General features: G+C 25.2%; 1 protein-coding gene across 1 annotated transcript; it reads left to right on the forward strand.

Moving 5' to 3' along the window:
* Positions 1–10167: 10167 nt before the first annotated feature.
* On the forward strand, positions 10168–19986 carry CLUP02_14851 (uncharacterized protein; the record flags this gene model as incomplete). The annotated part of the gene is made up of 2 exons (XM_049293777.1): positions 10168–10185; positions 19849–19986. The coding sequence occupies 2 exons, from the start codon at positions 10168–10170 to the stop codon at positions 19984–19986; spliced, it is 156 nt and encodes a 51-aa protein (XP_049150923.1).
* Positions 19987–21401: the final 1415 nt, after the last annotated feature.

A 21401-nucleotide genomic window follows, 5' to 3' on the forward strand; every position in this document is an offset into this window, starting at 1 on the left:
TATTACTATTATACTATTACTATCGTACTATTATTATTATTATTACTATCTAACCGTCTACCTTAAGTATACTTTATTAAAATACTAAGATATTAATAGCTCGTCGACCCTTAGGGCTTCTTTAAAAGCTAGAAGTTCGATTTTATAAGTATTATACTAAACGACCCTAAGCTATAAAAAGACCGTTTTAATAAATACTACATTAGTAATATTAACTTATAAAAAATAAATAAATATATTGTAATAACTACTACTTTCATTAGCGCCTTTTTAATATAATAAAGTAGTATAAATAAGCCTAAATTTAATAATATAATTAAGAGCTTAGAAAGAGCGTAGGCGAGCGTATTAAATAGGAATATTAAGGAGAGGTTATTATTAAATAAGATAAAGGGAAAAAGTAAGGGGTAGTATTTAGTTATTAAGAAGGCGATTAATATATTACGGTAGCGGGGTTATTAATATTTTAAGTTTAGTTAGTATTAATAGCTACTTAGTAACGGCTACGGCCGGCTATAGTTAGTTATAAAGTTTTATTAAAGTACGTAATAAAAATACTTAATATTAACCCTAATAGACTAGCTTACTTATAAAGGCGAAGATAGCCCCTAATGAGGCGAACCGGACCCTAAAGGGGAAACGCTATTTATATTAACTTAATAAACGTAACTTAACGTAAAGAGGGAAAAAGTAGACTAGTAGGCGAAATTTAGGCTACTAGGCTTTTAGGCTTAGTAGTTTAGTAGTTACGTAACCTGTAGGGGGTCCGCTTAGTACCTAAGGCCCGAGCGCATAGGGGCCTAATACTTAGTATTATAATATTACCCCCCCCCCCCCCCCTCTTAGTATAAAAGGCACTATCCGTAGTACTTAATTATCTATCTAAATCCTTTATAATTACCTTCTTATAAGCTATTAAAATCGTAAGGGCTATTATAATATTATTATTAATTTATAATAAAGCTAAGTTATTATTAATTACTATTTTTATTTATAATAAGAGGTTTTATAGCGGTCCCGTGGCCGTAGGGTATTATTTATAAAAGGCCTATAGCGTTATTAAAACGTAATAAAAGTTCTTAGTATTATATTACGTTAGGTCGTTATTATACCCCTTTTAATTAACTTAGTACTATAACTTACCGTACTATACTTATAATTTAACTATTTATAAAACGTCGTACTTAGGCTCGTTAGTACTATAATAAGTTAGTAGCGGGGGGTTTTAATACTATTTTAATAAGGGGTCTTTTATAGCCTTCCGTAACTTATTTAAATAAAAACCTAAGTAGGCTTTACTCTTGATAAATAATTTTATAATTTATATACTACTTAGGCTAGTACTAATAATTAGCTAGGGGCTAGCCTAGGGCTATTATAGCTTATTAGCGTTTTAGGTTTTTTAACAAAATATATTTATAAATACCCTATTATTAATTTTTAAGTTATTAAAACGTTAATAATAATTAGTATATTTCTAATATCTAATTTAAATAGCCTCTATATTATCTTTAATAATCTCCTAGGCCTCGTAAATACCTTAGGCTATTTTTTAAACTTTAATATAATTAAGCCTTTTCTTAGTTAAGTTAAAGCGTTAGGTTCTAACGGCTTAGTTAAAAAATAGTTAGGGCTAGTAGCCGAATTTAATTTTATAGAGTAATAGCCCCGTAGTTTTATTAAATTAAGCTATATAAGTAAAGTTTATTATGAGTAGTATATTATTTTAGTTATTTTAGTAATAGTTAATTAAGGGCCGTAATTACTAGAGGATATATTAGTTTAAGATTTCTATTTATTTATTTATTTACGGGTAGTTTATTATTAATAATTATAACTTAACGTTATAGAGCCTATATAGTTCTTTTTAAAAGTTTAATATAAACTAAGGGCTATAGTTAAAAATAATAGTTTTAAGTAGCCTAAAAATTAGTAATATTTTGTTTAAAATTTTTTTTTTTTTTTTTTTTTGCCTTTATAGGTTGCTCGGGCGGTTCTTAATATCGATTATATAATATTAATATATAATATTAATAAACTTTGCAAGAGGGAAAGTTAAAAAGTTAGAAAATCTAAAAAAATAGTCTAGCGAGATAGTGTAAATATTTACTAATACCGTATATTAATACCGTATAACCGATATTGAGAATCGCCCGAGCAGCTAGCAAAGGCAGAATACCAAAACAAATATAGTATTAATAAATACTCCTATTATTTTAATAAACTATTTTTTTTTAGATTTTCTAACTTTTTAACTTTCCCTCTTATAAAGTTTATAATTACGGATTATTAACGGTAATATTAAGCGCCCGACGTTACTACTTTATAAACTTACGCTTACTTAGCTAAGTTTATTACTCTCTAAGTAATAATAGTTTATAATAGTATAGTATTAAAGATACCCTCGTTACCGTTATTAAAAATAATACTAACTTTATTAATATACGCTTTTAACTTTAACTCGTATATATATATATATATATTCGTTACTTCGTTTCCTTTATTAAAATTAAAAAACGCTACTTCTCTTACTATTTATTACTATTACCCTATCGCTATTACCCTATTACTATTACCCTATTACTATTACTATTACTATTATTATTAAGTCGTTTAGTTTAAATATATACTATCGAAATACCGAGATACGTAGTTATTATCGACCCCTAGGGCTTTTTTAATAATTAAAAGTTCGATTTTATAAATATTATACTAAAGGACCCCGAACTATAATACGGCCATCTTAAGGAATACGGATTAAATATTATTAATTTAAAAATTAAAAAGATATATATTAATATAGCTATTACTCTAATAAGTACCTAGCTTATATAATATAATAACTTTAAAATACTTAACTAACTCTAAAGTATTATTAATACTTTAAAAACGTAGTATAAGAATAGGTTAGGAAAGACTAAAAGGGATATTTTAGAGTTATTAAATAAAGTAAAAAATAGGGGGTAGTTTTTAGTTATTTAGAGGGTAATTAATATATTATAATGGGATTATTAGTATTCGGTAACGGCTATAGCCGGCTATTATTAATTATAAAGTTTATTATATAATAAAAATACTCGATATTAACCTTAATAAACTAGCTTGCTTATAAAGGCGAAAATAGCCCTTAATAAGGCGGACCGGACCCCAAAGGGATTAGTAATATTTATTTATTTATAAAATATCTTATTTATATCCTGCGTAGTAGCGGTTTTATAATAAGGTACTAAGATAGCCCTTTTACTTAGTTTATTAACTATAACGTATATTATATCGTAGCCCTTTTTATCGGGGGGTATTATTATAAAGTTTATTAAGATATATTATTATAAGTAGTTAAGTATAAATAGAAATCTTAGTTCTCCCGGGGGCCTATTGCGGGGTTTTTAAAATTAATAGTATATATAGTAATTTTTAATATATTAGTATATATTCGCTATAAGGCCGGGCTAGTAATACTATTATTTAATTATTTTAACTATTTTATTACGCTCTAAGTACGCGAGGAGCTTTTATTTATAAACTTTATAAATAATTATAATATATAAATTATCCTCTTGAAGTATAATTAGCTTATTATTTATTATAAGTAATTCATTATTTTAAATCTTTTAGTACTCGTAACCCTCGGTTATTAGCGCTCGTATTAGGACGAGTAATATTATTATTATATTATAGTTAAGCTTTAGTATTTTTTTTAATTAATAAGTACCCTTAGAGCTCGTCTTTTAGTATAAAGGACCTAATAATAAGTTCGGGCTACTATACTATGTTTTTTAATAGAGTTCGTAGTTTAGTAGTAGTATTTAGTAATAGTAGCCCTAGTAATAATAAGACTTAGGTTCGGTTAGCTTTTTTTAGTACTTATTAAGTCTTAATATCCTCGTTCTTTTTTAATAGGGCGTTAGTTAGTATATTCTTTTACTTTAAATAGTACTAAATTTAAAAATTAAAGTTAGCTAGGGCGCTAGCTTAGTAGGCTTATTATAGGTTAAGGAGGCGCTTTATTATAAAAAATAGAAGCGGCTAATAGTCCGTAATAATATCGAACTTTTAATAATAACTAACTAGCTCCGTATACTATTTCTCTAAGTAAATAACTATTATTAGTATTTTTTTATTATATATAGTATAATTAAGTTCTATATTATTTATAGTTTTTAAATAGAATATTACGGGGTACTATAGGCTATTATTTAATTATTATTAAACTAAGGCTTTAGCGTATATTAAGTTAAATACGTTAGTTTTTAAGTACGTAAGTAGCTCGGGCTAAAAGTATTAAAATATAAGCGCTATTATAAAAGCTAACTTTAGTACCTCAAACGTAGTATTATAATTAGTGTTAAATTGAAAAAGTACGCCCTTTCTTATTAGCTTCGTTAATAATCTAACTAGCTACCTATAGTCTTTTATAAACCTTTTATAGAAATTATAAAAGCTAAGGAATAATTAGATATTTTTAAATAATATAAGCGGCTTTTAGTTCTTTATAATAGAGACCTTATCCTCGTTAGGCTATATATTATTAATACTAATTATAAACCTTAAGTATTTTATAATAATAACGCCAAACTCGTACTTCTTAATATTAACCTATAATTTAGCTTTTTATAAGCGATTTAGTACTTTCGTAACGTACTCGTAGTATTATAATAAGTTATTTAAAAAGATTAAAATATTTTTTATATATGTAATATAAAAATCGTTTAAATACTTTATTAATACGTTATTTATATATTATTAATATATAACTAGTTTATTATAAAAACTAAAGGGTAGTATTTTATATTTATATATTTTATAATAAGTATAGAAGGTTGTAAGGCTTTTTAAAATAGGGTTGAAGTAAATACGGTAAAAGGCTTATTTAATATTAAGTTTAATAAATACTTTAGCTTAGCTTAGCTACGTTAACGTCTTATTAATTAGAAATAGAAAATAACGATCCTTTTTTATAATCTTATTTAGCTTTTTAAAATTGATATAAAATTATAAATTACTATCGTACTTTTTAATAAATAGTATTAATAATATAAAAAGTGTGTTACTAAGCTCGATAAATCTTTTATAAAAGTACTTTAATAAGTAGGCTCTAGTTATTTTGAGCTTGGGTACTAATTATTTATAAAGGGGGTAATAAGTAAGCTAATCCTAGCCCCCCTTTACGAGCTCTATTTTATAATCGTAATTGTAATATAGTATTAGTATATTACTTATTATTTTACTAAATACGTTTATCTAAGGCCTTAGTACTTTTAAAAGCTTTATAATAATAAGGTCCTAGGTCTCTTAGTTATTACCCTTTAAGAGGTCGTTTTTTTTATACTTATTTTTAATTATATAGTCTAGTTTATATAGTAATATAGAGCTTAGCTCTATATCTTCTTACCTTAAGTTAAGTTCGAACGCTAGGGCGCTAATAAAGGCGATATTTAATATTATATCGGCGCCCTTATACTTAATAGAGGTCTACGCGGGGGTTTTTTTTTTTTTTAAGTATTAACTATGTATTAATAAGCGCGCGATCTATTTTTTAAGTATTTTTAGTATTATTAAACTCTTATATATATTAGTCTCGCGAGCCCTATAGTTAATAAAGTATTTTAATAAGTTTAGGTAGTACCCGTTTTTTTTATAATTATTAATCGTACTATACTATATTTATTTTAAATATCTCTTACTATTACTTAGTATTAATTTAGTATTATACGTTAATAATTTTAAGAGTATATAGGTCTTTTATATCCTTAATAATAGTAAAGGGGGTATTTTATAATAGTAGATCCTCGGGCTATATTAGGCGCTTATAATATATATTTAAGTTAACTCTATAATACTCGAACTATTTTTACTTAAGGATTAGGTCGTAGCGCCCTATATTAAGTTAGAATAGGGGTATTTTTAAAAAAACTTAATAATTAATATATAGGTTAATAGTTTATATTATATTAGTATTTTCTAATTATTTATTATTAAATTCGGTAGTAAGGATAGGGTATAGTAATTTATTAAATAGGGCTATATAGAAATTTTATAATAATAAGGTTCCCTTTAGGGTCCGGTCCGCCTTATTAGGGGCTATCTTTGCCTTTATAGGCAAGCTAGTCTATTAGGGTTAATATTAAGTTTCTATTACGTATTTTAATAAAACTTTAGAACTAACTATAGCCGGCCGTAGCCGTTACTAAATATTAATAATCCCGTCGTAATATATTAATCGCCCTCTAAATAGCCGAAACCTACCTCTTATTTTCTAACTTATTTAATAACTCTAAAATATCCTTTTTAGTCTCTCTAAACCTCTTATTTTACTACTATAATACTAAGGTATTAATTATACTCTATAGTTAATTAGGTATTTTATTAAGGCTATATTATATTAGTTAGGTATTAATAAGGGTAATACTTATATTAATATACGTATTTCGTATCTTTAAATCGATAGTATTTAATCTGTATTTTTTAAAACGACCTTATTATAGTTCGGGGTTTTTTAATATAATATTAATAAAATTAAATTACTAAGTATATCCCCTAAGGTATCCTTATAGGTCGACGAGTTATTAGCGTCTTAGTATTTCGATAATATATATTTAAAAGTAAGTAAATAATTTAATAGTAATAATAATAGCGATAGCGTAATAATAATAAATAGCGAGGGAAGTAGCGCTTTTTAATTCTAATAAAAGAAACGAGGTAACGAATATATATATATATGCGAGTAAAGTTAAAAAGTAGACGTAAGGTCGGCGCTAGCTATTCTTAATAATAGCGACGATAGTATCTCTAATACTACTATTATAAGCTATTATTACTTAGAGGGCCGTAAACTTAGCTAAGTAAACACAGGCTTATAAAATAGTAATATCGTACTTAATATTACCGTTAATCCGTAATTATAAACTTTATAAGAAGGAAAGTTTAAAAAAATAAAAAATCTAAAAAAAAATAGTCTAACGAGATAGTAAGAGTATTTATTAATATTATATATTAATATTATATAGCTAATATTAAGAATCGCCCGAGTAGCTAGTAAAGGTAGAAATAAAAAATAAATAAATAATAATAAGGTTACGTAATTATTTATAAATCTATACTTATTAGCTCCTATATTAAGTAAGGTTTTTAAGTAAATTCTATATTTATTAAATACTATTATAATCTCGATCTTAAGAGGCTACCCTTTTATAAGATTTTATAGGTTTACTAAATAAATTACTAATTTTTAATTTTTTTTATACTTATCCCCTAGCTAAGAGGTTACTTATATAGTAGTTTTGTTTTCGGCTTTATAAGCGCAAAAAATTAACTTTAACGGGATTACGTTTTTAAAGGAAATTATATAATATAATATGCTTTTTAATTATATAATATATATAATATACCCTAAGTACGCGCTTAACGTAATATAATAATTTTAATATAAAAACCGCTATATAATTCGGAATAAGTAAGCTACCCTATAGTAGCGCCGGCTAGAAAGGTTAATAATAGAGGTCGGCTATAATAATTAGCCGTAATAGTCGGCTATAATAATTAGAGGCGGCCTTTAACTATAAAGGTTCTAAATTTTAATAGTAATATAGAGGTTTTTAAAAAAAGGGCTAAATTAGCTAATATTTATTACCTTTTAGAGCTCGTAAAGATTTTTTATTATTTTTTTTATTTTTAATATTACCCAAAGCTATTCTCTATTTAAACTAAATAAATTTATTAAATAAATTTACTAAATAAACTTATCAATATATAAACTACTACTTAAATAGCTAGTTAAATAACTAGTTAAGAGGTTAACTAGTTAAAATATTACCTTAACGAGAACTTACTTTAAAAATACTTATTAATAAGTCTACCCCTCTCGGGCTAGGTACCCTTAGCTAGCTCGACGCTATAGCTATTGTAACTAACGTAAGTACGCCCAAGGATTAGTAAAGTACTTTTTAATAATACAGAATTTAGCTAAGTAATAGTACGAACGCCGTAAATAGCTAGGCTAATACGGATATTAAAATTTAGTATATTAATACTAACTTAGAAATTATATTCTATAGAGCTAAAAATCCTTTTAATACGGGCTATATTATAAATATAAAGGAATATATAAGGGGCCCCTAACCCTTAATAAGAAAAAGTATATAATATAAGATCTGGCTACTTACGTAGGTTAGTACTAAAAGGTTTTATATATATTAAAATAAGTATAGCTCGCCCTCTAGACGGGCGGGGGAAGGTTAGGAGCTATTTTAATTAGTAATTAGGTATAGAGCGTAATATACCTAGTTTTCCCTAATATGTAATATATAGTACGGCCCCGGCAAATTACTCCGTCAGGGGGAAGAGGTTACTTATATTAAGGGGCTTAGTTTTCTAAGTTTAAGGCTCGCTACTCGTTAATAATAATATTTATAATAGCTATATTAGTAATAGGCTTTTTAGGGTAGTCCCAAGAGACGTAACTAAGCTTATTATAAATAAAATTAATATTACTATCCTTAAGCTTTTAATATAAGGCCTCAAGAATAGTCTTATAGTTAGTAATTTAGCTATAAGTATTTTACTTAGTAATACCGCTACTTTTATTCTTAATAAGAGTAGTATAAGTAGGTATAGTATTTCTTTTAAGCCTTATTACTAACTACTAGGGGCTATATAATATTAATAAGCTAGGTAACGTACTTAGTATACTTTTAAAAAGTAGTATCCTTATTTAAGTACTTAGAGATAGCTTAGTTTTAGAAGTAAATAGGGAGCTTATTATAAAAGCGGCGTTTTATTAAGATTTTAAAAGCTTATTAAGGCGAGTAAGCTTTATAAAAATAGAGCGCTTTTAATAAATATCCTTAAGGGTAATAGAGAGGGCGTTTAGCTTTTAATTAGTATCATTTATAATAATTAAGCTAGTATATACTAACTTAAGCTTATATAATAGCTAGTTAGTAATAATAATCTCGCTTATAACTAGTATAAGATAAATAAACTCGGTTATAAAGCTACTAATCTTATTAATAATATACTCTAAGTAGTAGCTATTAATATTAAAGTTCGTATTTTTAAAACGCTTTATAATACGCTAGAGCTAATAGGGGAACTTTAGGCCCTTATTATCGTTATTACTTATAGAAATAGGGATGTTAAGTACTTTATTTAATTTAATAAAGGGCTAGTAAGTTAAGGCCGGGGTACCCTTATAATTTTCTTATACCTCGAGTTAAGTAAGACGCTACTTAAGTACGTAATAAGCCTTATTATCATTATTATACTCGCTATTATTCTAATTAAATATAGAACCGTTCTCTAATTACTAAACGCGCTTATTAAGTATAACGTTAATATAAAGAGCCTTATTTAGCTACTTCTTAGTACTTTAAAGCTCTATAATAGTATTACTAAAGACCTTAATATTTTTTTAATTATTTTATAAAGCCGCTCGGTATTATTATTTAATTAGCTAATTATAAAGATTAGTACTTACTTAAGCTAGTACTAAATAATACGTATTTTTAACTAGCTCTCGACCTAAGTATAGAGGGTAGTACTATTATTTTTTTAATATAATTCCTAAATAAACTTGAAATTAACGAGGTACTACTTAGTATTACTAAAGAGTCCTTTATTACGAATCTAAATAAGGGACGCGTATCTATTAATAATATAATAAAGGAAGTTAAAATAGTCGTTCTATATAATAAAAAGTAAAAGCTACTTAATAAGCTAGTTAGCGAGGTTAACCTCGGGGTTAAATATAGGGAGCTCGGCATTCTTATTAATATTAATAATATTTTAGTATTACTTATATAAGTAACGGCCTTATTAAGAGTTATTAATACAGAGGGATATTTATCCTCCCTAGCTCTTATCTCGGATTATAGCGTTTAGTAAAGGGGGTATATATATATTTAAAAAGTATTAATTACTTTACGTAGTTAATTAGTTAGTTATTACTTAGTATTACGCTTTTTCTTAATAAAAGTAGCTATTTATTATAATAAGTTAAATAGGTTAAGATATTATTATTCCGTTTTTAAAAAAAGAATTATAATAAACGTTAAGTAATATTACGAGAGGGAACTTAAAATAAGTTAAAACGCTACTTATATTAACCTAATAAACGTAACTTAATATAAAAAGGGAAAAAGTAAACTAGTAGGCGAAATCTAGGCTACTATGGTTTTAAGCTTAGCGGTTTAGTAGTTACGTAACCCGTAAGGGGTCCGCTCGGTACCTAAGGCCCGAGCGCACAGGGGCCTAGCGCCTAGTACCGTAATATTATTAATAATATATTACATTAATCGCTTTCTAAATAGCTAAATACTACCCCTTACTTTCTCTTTTTATTCAATTTAATAATAACCTCTCTTTATTAATATTCTTATTTAATATACTTACTTATGCTCTTTTTAAGCTCTTAATTATATTATTAAGTCTAGGCTTATTTATACTATTCTATTATATTAAAAGAGTATTAATAAGGGCGACGCTTATTATAATATATTTAATTATTTTTTATAAGTTAATATTACGGATATAGTATATATTAAAACAGTTTTTATATAGCTCGGGGTTATTTAGTATAATACTTATAAAATCGAATTTTTAGTTATTAAAAAAGTCCTAAAGATTAACGAGCTATTAATATCTTAGTATTTTAATAATATATATTTAAAATAAACGGTTAAATAGTATATTACGACCTAATATACATAACTAAGACTAGGGCCCGCCCCTTAGGCTTATAGTAGCTATGGTATACTATATATATAAGAATATAAGAATATAAAGTAACTCTTACGGAATAAAAGAACTATAGGATAAGTTATATAATAATAAAAAATAAAAAGGTCCGTATACTAAGGATATAGACCCCGTCCTTTTAAAATATAAAACCCGTATATTTAGGATACGGGGGCCTATTAGAATAATATATAAATAAAGGATATATTTAGAAATAAGATTTATATATAATTAAGATTTAAGCTAGGCTTAAGGACAGACTTCCTATAGCTTTTTAATAATTAACTTAGTATTAGATTTTATAATTACTTTTAGCTATTTTTATTAAGAACCTCTTTTAATAAAACTATAATTAATTACTAAAGCCTTATTTATTTTATAACTTATAAATATAGCTTTAGGAAAGCTATTTATAACTACGATACTATTTAATTAATACTTATAGCCTTAACTTTTACTAATATACTTATTATAACTAGCTAGTTATAATATTTTAATTACTCCTATTTAGTAAGTTTACTTTACGAAAACTAATTAAATAGTCCGAACGATATTTTCCCGCGCCTTTATAAAGTTACCTACTCTAAGCTCCTCTGCCTCCTCTCAATAACCTATTTAAAGCCTAGTTAAAAAAATAGAAATAGCTCTAATAAGCGTTAACTCCGATAACGAAATTATCTTTAAAAAAAACCCTATAACTAACTTAAAAAAAGAGTTAAAAAAAGAGATATAAATATTACTAAAATATAGACTATATATAACAAAACTATAAATAAGCTTTAGAACTTTAAAATTATAATTTAGTAACTTAAGAATAACCCTTAGTATATCTAAGATCTAAAAAACGAAGTTATTTAACTTAGAAAATAAGAAATAAATACTAATATCTAGGCTCTTTAGGGAGAGGTTAATACCCTCCGAACTATTACTAATATTATTAGAACCCCTCTTTAAAGAGGATAATAAAAACTTAAGCTTAACGTACTTATTACTTATAATAATACCCTAAGAACTCTTAAAGGATTTTTGATTTAAGTTAAGAATTATTAAAGTTTTTATTACTAAGATTTTATTAATAAAACTAAGAAAGTTATATACGCTATTAGCTTCCTTAGGGGACGAGCCCTCAAATAGTTTAAATTAATCTAAAAAGAGTACTTTAATAAAGAAATACTTAACGAATACTCTATTAAAGTACGTAATATTTATTATATTTTTAATAAATTCAAAAAAGCTCTTAGGTCCCTATTTTAGGATATTAATAAAAAATAATAAGCTAAATACGACTTAGTATAGTTATAATAAACTAAATTAATAAAAGAATACTTTATTAAGTTTAGATATCTTAGCGCTTAACTAAACCTTATAAATAAAACTAAAATATTTATATTCTACTAAAGACATAAGGACGAAGTTAAAAATAAATTAGTTCTGCTTAATAAGCTAAATAACTTCCTCTAGTATAGCGAACTTATTATTAAACTTAATAATTAACTTTATTAAAAAAAAAGAAAAAAAAGAACGTAAATAGGAATTTAATATAGGACGTAAGTATTAATAGTAACCCTAGCGTAGCTTCTAAATAAGCTAGCGACCTTATAATAACTAGAATAATAATTACTAAAGTACTACTTATAAATAATATAGGGGACCTATAAACCTTAGTATTACTAAGCATAAAGAACTATAGTAAAAGAAGGACTTTAAATACTATAATTATAATAAGCTAGGATATATAGCTAGAGATTATTAATAACCTAAGTATATTTAATATTAACCTATTCTAAAAAAATAAGTTAATATTATAAATAAGGAAGTCCCATATAAATAACTTTTATAAATAGCTTATTATAACGACGACTATTTTACTTATTAACATAGTAAAGAATAAATAGGATAATACTTAAAATAACCTAAGGATAATAAATAATCTAGGTATAATATTACTTTATTTTTATTAAAACCTTAATAATAAAAAAATAAAAAAAGGAAATACTTACTTATTAGCCCTATACTCTTAAAAAAATTAATTTCGAGTATATTACTACGCTCTCTTAGATTTACAAAAATATAAAAGAAAAAGCCAAAATAGACCCTATTATAAAAAATATACTTTACTTATTTAAAGAATAAATTAAGCAAAGACTCCTAGCTAAGATAAAGGAATAGCTCCTTAAGTTTAAAAAAAGAGGACCTAATATAAAAGAAATTATAAATAGCTTCGTTTATATAATATAATAAAACTATATAAACTAAAAATAACTTACTAAGTTTAAGAAACTTGATTTAAATAGAACCCTAATTAAGTCTATTTGTTTTTTTATTCTGCCTTTACTAATTACTCGGGCGGTTCTTAATATCGATTATATAGTATTAATATATAGTATTAATAAATACTCCTACCATCTCAATAGACTTTCTTTTTTAAATTTTTTAACTTTTTAACTTTCCCTCTTATAAAGTTTATAACTACGGATTATTAACGGCGATATTAAGCACCCGACGCTACTACTTTATAAGCTCTAGGTAATAGTAGCTTATAATAGTATAGTATTAGAGATGCCCTCGTTACTGTCGTTAAGAATAATACCGACCTTACTAATATACGCTTTTAACTTTAACTCGTATATATATATATATATTCGTTACCTCGTTTCTTTTATTAAAATTAAAAAACGCTATTTCCCTTGCTATTTGTTACTATTGCCTTATTACTATTGCCCTATTACTATTACTATCGATATTACTATCGAATCGTCTATTTTAAATAAATATTATTAAAATACTAAGATACGTAGTTATTATCGACCCCTAGGGCTTTTTTAATAACTAGAAGTTCGATCTTATAAATATTATACTAAAGGACCCCGAACTATAATACGGCCGTCTTAAGGAATACGGATTAAATATTATTAATTTAAAAATTAAAAAGATATATATTGATATAGCTATTACTCTAATAAGTACCTAGCTTATATAATATAATAACTTTAAAATACTTAACTAACTCTAAAGTATTATTAATACTTTAAAAACGTAGTATAAGAATAGGTTAGGAAAGACTAAAAGGGATATTTTAGAGTTATTAAATAAAGTAAAAAGTAAGGGGTAGTTTTTAGTTATTTAGAGGGTAATTAATATATTATAATAGGATCGTTAGTATTTAGTAACGGCTACGGCCGGCTATTATTAATTATAAAGTTTATTATATAATAAAGATACTTGATATTAACCTTAATAAACTAGCTTACTTATAAAGGTAAAGATAGCCCCTAATAAGGCGGACTAGACCCTAAAGGGAATTAAGTCTATTTATATAATATAATGGGTAAATACTAATAGAAAATTTATTTATAAAATTAAAGAATAACTCAAGGACCCCGTACGTAAAAATAAGATCGAAGTACTTAAAAAACTAACTCTTTACTTTAAAATTATAAATAAAAAGAGAATCGATTTTAAAATTAAAAACAATTATTAAAATAAGAATTAGTTCTTTTTATTTTGATAAAATAGAATTACTTTATAATTCGGACGAACTTCGTAATATTATTTAATAACGTATTTAAATAGAGATTAATTATAAAGTATTACTTAGTATTAATAATATTAGCTCTAAAGAGGATAATAACGAACTACGGTATAAGTATATTTATTTATTTAGAAATAACTAAACTATTTAGTTCTATAGAACTAAAAAACATAAAAAGGTTATAATAACCCCTTATATAAATAAAAATTACTCTTTATTTAACCCCAAAGACCCCTTTTATAAGGAATTATTTCAACTAAAGTACTTAAATAATAAATACTTTCGATATTTCGTATATAAATAAAATAGCCGTTTCTATTTATAAAAATATAATAATAAACTTATTAAAAATATCTATGTAGAAGACTAGCTACTTAGTTAAATATTACTAAGCTTTAATAATAATAATAAAATAATATTTAGCCTAGACCCTAATTTCTTTATAAAATACTTTAATAATAAATATATAGAATAAGAAGACTATAAATACGACTAATACTAAGTCTATTATATTAAAAAAGTTAAAGTATAAAGAGAATAATAAAAACTATATAAATAAAGTACTTAATAAAAGAAGCGTATAATAAAAAACTAAAGAAGCTAATTATAAAAGAATAACGAAAAGCGAGAATAAAAAAAAAGTTCTTATTTATAACTAGATAATATAATAATATACATTTACGAGTTAACCTTAATATTTATAAATAAAAACTAAATCTTATTATTAATAGTAGTATATAAAAGACTTATATTTTACTAAAAATAGTAAATAACCTTAACTTATTATAAATATAAAAAATAACTTATATTAACTATAAATAGTAAAAGGAGAACGAGTTAATTATAACTATAAATATATTAAAAAAAAAACTATATACCTCTCGATATATATTAATAATTAATAAAAATAACTATAGTATAATATTATTTGTTTTTTATTTTTACCTTTGCTAGCTGCTCGGGCGATTCTCAATATCGGTTATACGGTATTAATACACAGTATCAGTAGATACTTATACTATCTCGTTAGACTATTTTTTTAGATTTTCTACCTTTTTAAACTTTCCCTCCTGCAAAGTTTACATAGTATAATATTATAAAGATCGGAAATGTTAATATTATCCTAAGAATCTCGTAATTATAAAAGTATAATTTATAAATAAATTAAATTACTAGCTAGGTTTTTAAAAAAAATCTAGTGACTAAACGACTTAAAAAAAAAGGGTTCAAACGGATTTTTAAAAACTATTAAAGAATGAGAATAAATACGATATATAGTTTTTATTAAAATAGTAAAAAGCTCTAGGAAGTTTATAATTAATACTAATAATTAGGGATCGTAATAACTCTAAACTATACTTAAAGAGTATTAGATATATACGAAACTATTTATAAAACCTAAAGAAATAGGATTATTAGAACATAGTAATTAGAATATAAAAATCGAACTTAAAAAAAGAACATAACCTAGGTTCTTATTAATATACTTAATTTATTTTAGTATTCTACCTTTACTAGCTACTCGGGCAATTCTTGATATTAGTTATATAGTATTAATATATAGTATTAGTAGATACTTATACTATCTCGCTAGACTATTTTTTTTTCTTTCTTTTTCATAGATTTTTTAACTTTTGAACTTTCCCTCTTATAAAGTTTATAACTACGGATTATTAATAGCGATATTAAGTACCTAACGCTACTACTTTATAAGCTTACGGTTACTTAGCTAAGTTTATTACCTTCTAAGTAATAGTAGCTTATAATAATATAGTATTAGAGATACCCTCGTTATTATTATTAAGAATAATACCGACCTTATTAATATACGCTTTTAACTTCGACTCGTATATATATATATATATTCGTTACCTCGTTTCCTTTATTAAAATCGAAAAACGCTTCCCTCGCCGTTAGTAAAAAGGAGTGGTTTTTGGCTATTCGGAGGGCGATTAATATATTACGGTAGGATCGTTAATATTCGGTAACGGCTACGGCCAGCTATTATTAGTTATAAAGTTTATTACGTAATAAAGACACTCGATATTAACCCTAATAAACTAGCTTACTTATAAAAGTAAAGATAGCCCCTAATAAGGCAGACCGGACCCCAAAGGGTCAAAATAGCCTATATAAGCTTTATAACGAGCTATAATTATTATAATTACTAATAAAATATAATAATTAATTATATAAAACTTTATTATTAAATTACTAAAGTTTAGAGAATTATTTACTAAAATATAGTATAATAATCCCTTTGGGGTCCGGTCCGCCTCATTGGGGGCCATCTTCGCCTTCACGGGCAAGCTGGTTTATTAGGGTTAATATCGAGTGTCTTTATTACCTACTTTAATAAAACTTTATAACTAACTATAGCCGGCCGTAGCTATTACCGAACTTTAATAAAGGAAACGAGGTAACGAATATATATATATATGCGAGTTAAAGTTAAAAGTATTAGGGTAGACATCGTAAGGTTAATATTATTTAATAACGGCGACGAGGGTATCTCTAATGCCACTATTATAAGTTATTATTACCTAGAGGGCCGCAAACTTAGCTAAGTAGGCGACTTATAAGGTAGTAATATTGGGCGCTTAATATTACTATTAATAATCCGTAGTTATGAACTTTATAAGAGGGAAAGTTAAGGAAAATTGAAAAGAATAGTCTGGAGAAATAGTATAAGTATTTACTAATACTATGTATTGATACCGTATAAGTAATATCGAGAACCGCCCGAGCAGCTAGTAAAAGTAGAATATAAAAATAAAATAAATAGTACAATAATATCTTAGTTATAGTTAATCGACTTATTAAGTTCGTATATTTTATTTTTTATGAGGAATTAAGTATTATAAAAGACTTCGTATATATATTTACTAAAGTTATACTTTCGAACTATAGTTTACTAAAAGAAATTATTTTTAATAAAAATAAGCTATTTATTTTGAAGTTTTAAAAATCCCTAATTTTATAACTTAGTATAGACTATAAACTATCGATATTATTTTATTTATAAACTAATAAATAAATAGAAAGGATTAATTAGATCTTCGAGATATACCTTTATTATTATATAAACTATAACTAAGATAAACAAGTAGTACTTTTATTAATAACTTAGTTCGTATATAATAATATAGTTAGCGAAAGTACGAAAAAATCTCCGTTTTATTTTAATTATAAATTCTAATTAATAATATATAAAAAAGTATAATTGATCCGTAGTTATGAACTTTATGGGAGGGAAAGTTGAAAAGGTAGAAAATTTAAAAGAAATAGTCTATTGAGATAGTAAGAGTATCTATTAATACTGTGTATTAATATTGTATAAACGATATTAAGAACCGCCCGAATAGCTAGTAAAGGTAGAATATTAAAATAAATAAACAAGTATAATAAGGATTATAAGCTATAAAAGCTATAATAAACGTAAGTAAACTTAAAAAAGTTTATAAATAAGGCTTATTAAACCTCGAGTTTATATAATAATATATAAAAAAGAATATAAATACATTAAAGATCGCTATTAATCCGTGATTATAAACTTTATAAGAAGGAAAGTTTAAAAAGGTAGAAAATCTAGAAGAAAATAGTTTAACGAGATAGTGGGAGTATTTATTAATACTGTGTGTTAATACTGTATAGCTAATATTAAGAATCGCCCGAGTAGCTAGTAAAGGTAGGAATTCAAAAAAACAAATAAATTAAAAATTAGAGGACTATTTTTAAAAAAGGGGGATAGTACTTATCTTCTTTATTATAATATTAAAATAAAGTAACTAAGTAATAAATTAAATTATAAAAAGCTTAGACTTTTTAAAATTAATAAAAAATCCTACTAATTAATTACGAATTAAGATTACTAAATACGATATAATACTATTCCGTTTTTTATATCTTATTACTCCCCTTTAGGGTCCGGTCCGCCTTATTAGGGGCCATTTTTACTTTTATAGGTAAGCTAGTTTATTAGGGTTAATATCGAGTGTTTTTATTACGTATTTTAATAAAACTTTATAACTAACTATAGCCGGCCGTAGCCGTTACCGAATACTAACGATTCCGCTATAATATATTAATCGCCCTCTAAATAATTAAATACTACCCCTTACTTTCTCTTTCTATCTTATTTAATAATAACCTCTCCCTAATATTCCTATTTAATACGCTCGCCTACGCTCTTTCTAAGCTCCTAATTATATTATTAAATCTAGGCTTATTTATACTTTATTATATTAAAAAGGCGCTAATAAGAGCGACGCTTATTATAATATATTTATCTATTTTTTATAAGTTAATATTATTAATATAATATTTATTAAAGCGGTCTTTTTATAGCTCGGGTTTGTTTAATATAATATTTATAAGATCGAACTTCTAATTATTAAAGAAGCCCTAAGGGTCGACGAGTCGTTAGTAGCGTCTCGGTATTTTAATAAAGTGTGCTTAAGGTAAACGGTTAAATAGCGATAGCGATAGTATAATAGTAATAAATAGCGAGGGAAGCGTTTTTTAACTTTAATAAAAGAAATAAAATAACGAATATATATATATATAAGTAAAGTTAAAAAGTAAATATTATAAAGTTAATATTATTTAACAACGGTAATAAAGGTATCTCTAATACTATTATTATGAGCTATTATACTTAAAAGGGTAGCTAACTTAGTTAAGTGCGCGGGCTTATAAAGTAGTGGCGCTTATTATTACCGTTAATAATCCGTAGTTATAAACTTTATAAGAGGGAAAGTTAAAGAAAATCTAAAAAGAAATAGTCTAGCGAGATAGTATAAGTATTTATTAATACTATATATTAAAACTATATAAACGATATCGAGAATTGCCCGAGTAGCTAGCACAGGTAGAATATAAAAATAAATATCTTATTACTGGAACCTATATTAAGAGGTTTATATATAAAAGATTATATTCTTATTAAATTAAACTAACTAGAGTACGAAGTTAAACGAATTATTAATTATAGAGTTAAGAATAAAATACGGGAATTCCTAATTAAATAGGAAAACTATAGATATAAAGAAAATATATAGGAACCTATTGCGAACTTTTAATATTTTTAAGAATTCTTATAAGATTATTATAATACTTAGGAACGTTAGTATTTAATATTAACGGCCCTAAGGAGGTAAACTCGTTACTAATTTGAAAAGAAGTCTAATTAATATTATTAAAAATACCCGCTATTTGAAGATCGCTTATTACCTACTACTTATAAGTATTTAATATAAGAAAAATACGATCCTCTTTTTTTAACTCTTATATACTTTAAGTAACAGTCTTAATATACCGTTCTTTTATTTATTTTTAAATAATCCGAATCCGGGCTAAATAACTAGCTACTTTTATAATTTTAAATTAAATCTAAGTAAGTTTTATATAAAGGTTAATATTATAGTTAGTTAGTTTTAGTGGATTTGTTTGGTGGATTTGTTTAGTTTGAATGGAGCTTTGGGCGATGTTAGAAGCGATGAGGATAGAAAGAATCTTTGCGAGCTCTGTAAATATTAGCCCATTTAGCCCTTTCTCTAGAAACCTCTACGTCACCATCAAAGTTCAGAACCTCTGCGGTTAAGGAAGGCCGCCTCCGACCATTGCGGCCGACTATTATAGCCAACTATTACGGCCGACCTCTGCCGTCGACCTTTCCGGCCGGCGCCGCCGCAGCAGCTTACCCATCCCGAATTACATAGCGGTTTTCGTATCGAAATTACTATATTACGTTAAGCGCGTGCTTAGGGCATATTACGTATATTATATAGTTAAAAAGTATACCGTATCGTGTAATTTCCTTTAAAAGCGTAATCCCATTAAGGTCGATCTTTTGCGCCTATAAAGCCGGAAAAAAACCACTATGTAGTTAGTTAGTTATAATAAGTATATTAATAAAAGTTAAGGCTACGAGTACTAAGTAAATAGTATCGTAGTCGTAAATAGCTTCCCTAAAGCTATATTTATAAGTTATAAAATAAATAAGGCTTTAGTAATTAATTATAGTCTTATTAAAAGGGGTTCTTAGTAAAGATAATTAAAAACGATTATAAGATCTAATACTAAGTTAATTACTAAAAAAGCTATAAAAGTCTATTTTTAAGCCTAACTTAAGTTTATATTATATATAAGTTTATTTATAAATATATTTTTTATTAATAATTACTTTTATTCATTAGGTAATTACTTAGTAAATATTAAGAAGCGATTACTTAGAGTAATTATAGTAATTATTTTATTACGTAATTACTACTTCTTATTTATATATAACTTATTTATAGTTCTTTTGTTTTATAAAGGTTACTTTATATCCTCGTATTTTTATATATATAATATACTATAGCCGCTATAAGCCTATAGGGCGGGCCCTAGTTTTAGTTATATATATTAGGTCGTAATATTAAGTCTCTTTTTTAAAGGTCTTATCTTTATAGACTTATAAGTAAGTTATTATAGCCTAGGTTAGGGCTCGTTAAGTGGTTTTTTAGAAATACTAAAATATCCGCTAGATTTTTAATATATTATTAGTTAAAGCTTATTTTTAAAATTAAGGAGCGAGGATTTGAGGTTAAAATGCTTTATTTATTTTATTATTTACTAAGGTAAAGATATAAGATATTAGAGGGTAACTTAAGGTACTATAAATATATATATCGTAGTCGTTTTTATAATTAATTATCAATATTACATGCGATTATAAGGGGTTTTTTTTTTTTTGGTTCTTTATATTAATTATATTTATAGTAGATCGTTTTTTATTCAAAGCTAATAGGTTAGAATATAAAAAATAAGTGGAGGTTTTATATTATATATAGGCTAAAATAGATTAGTTTTTATTAAAGTTAAATTATTTTTAGAAAAAAAAACGATAGTATTTAAGAAGGGAAAGGTAATCCCTAATCTTCTTAACGTTATTAACGAGGATAAGTCGGCCGCTATATAAGAGGCGTAGTTTAATAGTACCTTTAGGATAATTAACTAGGATATTATAATAGCTAAGAATTCTAATTTTAATTTTAGTTTTAATATTTTAAAAAGGATTTTTAAAAATTCTAAAGGTTTATAATAAGTTCCTATATATTTCTTTTATATCCGTAGCTTTTTTATTTAATTAGAA

This window comes from Colletotrichum lupini, chromosome 8 (assembly GCF_023278565.1).
Source record: "Colletotrichum lupini chromosome 8, complete sequence".
Lineage (NCBI taxonomy): Eukaryota > Fungi > Ascomycota > Sordariomycetes > Glomerellales > Glomerellaceae > Colletotrichum > Colletotrichum lupini.